Source organism: Austrofundulus limnaeus, unplaced genomic scaffold (genome assembly GCF_001266775.1).
Source record: "Austrofundulus limnaeus strain Quisiro unplaced genomic scaffold, Austrofundulus_limnaeus-1.0 Scaffold711, whole genome shotgun sequence".
In the NCBI taxonomy this organism is placed as follows: Eukaryota; Metazoa; Chordata; class Actinopteri; order Cyprinodontiformes; family Rivulidae; genus Austrofundulus; species Austrofundulus limnaeus.
The window spans coordinates 235,776-240,301 of record NW_013953113.1 but is presented as its reverse complement, the minus strand read 5'-3'; the positions used below and the strand labels follow the sequence as shown (position 1 = coordinate 240,301).

At 40.7% G+C, this 4,526-nt stretch overlaps 1 protein-coding gene across 1 annotated transcript in view; it reads right to left on the bottom strand.

The window, feature by feature from the left end:
* The window catches only part of ralgps2 (Ral GEF with PH domain and SH3 binding motif 2), a gene marked incomplete at its 5' end in the record, with an annotated part of 67,744 nt that overhangs the window by 7,547 nt on the left and 55,671 nt on the right, over nt 1-4,526 (bottom strand). The window contains 2 exon segments of the mRNA XM_014028025.1: nt 760-852; nt 3,799-3,904. Of these exon segments, the coding sequence (XP_013883479.1) occupies nt 760-852; nt 3,799-3,904 (199 nt within the window).

The window sequence follows — 4,526 nt, the reverse complement described above, 5'->3', positions numbered from 1 at the left end:
CATTAAATTCCAGTGAAATATATTTATGTTTGTGGTTGTAATGTGACAAAATATGGAAAAGTTCAAGGGGTATGAATACTTTTGCAAACCACTGTACAACCAGTACTACGGTTGGGCATAATCGTATCATGTGCAATTAATCATCAGAAAAACATTAATAGATTTTGGCACTTGACGATTAATAGGATTAATGCCACCAGGCAGACTGACTGGATATTTTTCCATTTGGTCTGCTCAGTGCTCCTCTCTGCTTCAAACATGAACATAAAAAAATTCTGTAATTTACCATATTTTTTCATGTATAATACTATCTCGAGTATAATACGATCATCATTTTTTGATCTTAAAAAGCATAAAAATCTAATTATCAATAACCCGTGTATAATACTATCCCCCCACTTTATGGATGATTTTTAAGGTTAAATTTCTAGTATTATACATGAATAAATACAGTATTTATAGATCAAAAACAATTTAAAATTTGATGTATAGCCTGAAGTCTGTAATTTTGACACAATTTGGAACAGATTTTTACAAAGAGCAAATCTTTCCCACTAAACTGGTCATGTGACCAGGACATGAGGGTGTCCAGAGACTCAAGGAGATTAATCGTCAAATTAATCGTTATCGGCTAAATACCACAATTAATCGTGATTAATTTTTTTGCCACTATCGCCCAACTCTATCCAGTACCAGCTTTCTCTGCTGTGCTCATCTAAAAAAGTGCATTGTGTGACCGGGTGTTTCTGTGTGACTTACATGTTTCCTCTCTGTGGCCTTCAGGGACTTGGCAGGGTAGTAGTGAAGCTGAGTTCCACAGAGAGAGACCCAGTATTTGGTCCAAGCTGCCACCTGGAGGCACACAGTGAAAGTCTTAGGCTGGAGACATGTCAGCAACAACACAGGGTATCCAGGTTTTCCTGCTTCTACTAAAAGGAGACTGAAGAAACCTTGAAAAATAATGCAAACATCAGACAGCAACAAGAGGGAGGGAAAGTGCTGAACAAGTGCMACTTAGTGTAGTGTCGGTACGGTTCCAAGCCATTTCCATAGGCTRGATTCATGGAACCGGACCTTTTTTTAGTACCTACTTCATTGTGGTTCCAAGTAGCCCCAGCTGGCACCAAAATGCGATGTCAGAACACTGTTCGTCACTGACTGGCTAGGGGGTGGAGTCACTGGTTGTGTCTACGCTGCCTTTACAAGAACAACTCAAGGAGCCATTTTTTCAATTGTAGCAGWGACATTAGTCATGTTTCCATTTTGCAAATGATTAAAATTTCAAAAGTTATTCATCAAATGTGTTTCCATCTCTCATTTTGCCCATTAACTTTTTTTTTTCCAAAAAACCTAAAAACCACCTCCACCAACTGCCCAAAACACACCCATTGGAACCGGACTGGAACATCAGTGGAAAACCAACCGGTCCGACCCAGATCTACACCRACTGTTCCGACACTACACCATGGAATGAACCCACAATCTTTGTAGGTCCTCTGGATGGGTTCTTCTTTAGTGAAACGTARACAACGTAATCTGAAAACTTAACTTATCTGAAAACAATTACGTATCAACGTAATTGATAAATCTCTCACTTACATCTGGATGTGTACAGGGATCACTTTAAAAAGCGGTTGTGGAACCTATTTTAAAAAAGCACTCTTTAAACCCGTCTGACCTGAACAACTACCGACCGATCTCAAAGCTACCATTTCTGTCAAAGGTCTTAGAGAAAATAGTCTCAACACAGCTCACTGACTACCTGGATGTTTATAAACTGCATGATCTTTTCCAGTCTGGCTTCCGTAGATTACACTCTACAGAAACTGTTCTTCTTCATGTAAGAAATGATCTGCAAATGTCTGCTGACAGAGGAATGTAMTCTGTTCTGCTTTTATTGGACCTATCCTCAGCATTTGACACWGTGGATCACACCAACTTACTTCATAACCTGAGAAATTTTGGGATATCAGGAACTGTCCTAGACTGGTTCAACTCATACCTCACAGATCGCTCTTTTTCAGTCAAACTAGGTCAGTCTATCTCTGACTCAGCACCACTCACCTGCGGAGTACCACAGGGTTCCATTTTGGGCCCAATTCTTTTCCTTCTATACATCCGTCCCCTGGCTCAGATCMTCAAAGATTTCCCTGACATCTCTTACCATTTCTACGCTGACGACCTGTAGTTATACTGCTCTTTTAATGACTTGACTTTCTACAAGCTAACCTTCCTCTTAAACTGTGTATCTAAAATAACTGAATGGCTGTCAGACAACTTGTTACTCCTTAACCTCAATAAAACAGAGACCTTGATCCTGGCCCCCGACAACAAACACCAGAAGATAAAAGACCATCTCAGCTCTTTAAGTTCAACCGCCTGAAAACATGTGCGCAACCTAGGTGTTTACTTTGACTCAGGACCGTCTCTTGACAAACGTAAATAATCTGGTCTCCACCTGCTACTTCCAACTTCGCAATATTTCGAAGTTGCGGCCCCTGTTGTCCATTTCTGACCTGGAATTAGTAATTCATGCGTTCATCTCGGCCCGCATAGATTATTGTAATCRCCTGTTYACCTGTCTGAACCAGAAACAGATAAATCACCTTCAGCTCGTACAAAACTCTGCAGCAAGACTCCTAACCCAAACTTCAAAATTCTCACACATCTCCCCGAYCCTTTCAGAGCTTCACTGGCTCCCTGTTCATTTACCAATCAAGTTCAAAATCCTGGTCCTCACTTTCAGAGCTCTTCATGWCCAGTCACCTGACTACATTAAAAGTCTCACCTCCCCTTACAAGCCCAAACGCAGTCTACGCTCACAGGATCAACATCTCCTTATGGTTCCCCTCACACGTCTCAAGACCCGTGGTGACCGAGCCTTCTCCTCCAAGGCCCCCAGGCTCTGGAATGAACTTCCTATCCATCTGCGCACACTTGAACGCATTGATTCATTCAAGATATATCTGAAAACACACCTCTTTAAACAAGCTTTTAACTAACTAATTCAGCATTTTTCTGCAGCCTGACCTTTTAGTGTGTTTCACCAAACCCTACCTACCGACCGTACAATTCATCATATTAATATATGTCAAACAGACAGTACTTTCATCCAAAATCAGTTCAATTTATCAAAAAGGTATTTTTCTAAAATGTACCAGTAATGCACAATCGACCCATTCAGAGACCCGCCTCCAAATTAATTTCTGATTTAAAAATCCTTCATCTCAATATGTTAATGTTTTCCTCTGCCCTCCCCATTTTTGTCTAGATATTATTTACTTGTTTTATTTTTGGATTGCACAGTCTTGATACTTTGATGGTTGTACAGCTTTTAAACTTTTTGTTCCAAATTTTTGTATATCCTGTTCTGATTGTATAAGTATAATTTGATTTGCCTCTGTTTGTACAGCACCTTGTGAATCTATTTCTATGAAAGGCGCTATATAAATAAAACTTTACTTACTTACTTACTTACACAATCTGATACTGCTGAAGACAGACAAGGATGGAACCATTTACTTCTTGATACAACTTAAAAAACTTGTAAATTATCCACACAACCTGTGATTGTTTTATAGAACCTGAAGCACTTTAAAATTGTTTTAATATTAAAAAGCCATTAGAGGGAAAAGTAAAGCCTCAGGAACTGACAGGAACAGAGGTGTTCTGTAGGTTTCAGACTTGAGGTCCAATCTTTCCACCGCACAGTTTTTACTGCCCGTGTATAAAAAGCACACGAAAACATGCAGGTTCATGGTTTTATAGGCATGTGTTGGTGCTCATGTGGGACCTCACCGTTGGTTTCTTGCCCTCCTTCAGCACGGTCTTCCGTCTCAGCACCCCCTGCACCGTCACTGCTCCAGGATACAGGTGAACTGCAAGTTCCTCTGACTCAGCAGAGCTGCAACAGGACAAACATTTCATGCAAACATAAACAGAGTCAATGACAAATGTTCAAATACCGTAGCAGAGCAACACGCAGACACAATCTGCAGAGCCACCTTTAATCCTCCTGTGTTCATACGTAGCTTGAGACTAGACATTTTTCTGTCCTGTTGCGTCAGATTTGAGTTTCACAGTCTTAAATCTGAACCTGTCTGCAGAAAGACCTGCAGACGAGGGTAAGGAGGTGTGCAGATTGGTTCTGTCTGGAGCAGGAAGCTCAGTGCAGAAAGTCTACTGAAGCCTGACAGAGAACGAGCGAAACCATTCAGACCCACAAGGAAAGCTTGATACACCACTTACAAGAGAATTAGCTGTAATTATTCTAAAATCACTTCTTTACTTTATGAAGGACATCTAACAGTTTGTTTCCAGGAACACAGAGTGGGCGTGTCTTTGGACTAGGGCTGAACGATTAATCACATTTGTGATAAACTCGCGATTTATTAAAACAAGGTTTTCTAACAGAGAGGCTGTGATTTGACTGGTCACGTGACCTGGGAGTAAGCCGAGCGGAGCAGTGTTGCTAACTTAGCATCGTTATATCTAGAGACTTTTCAGACCCCTCTAACACCCCCCCC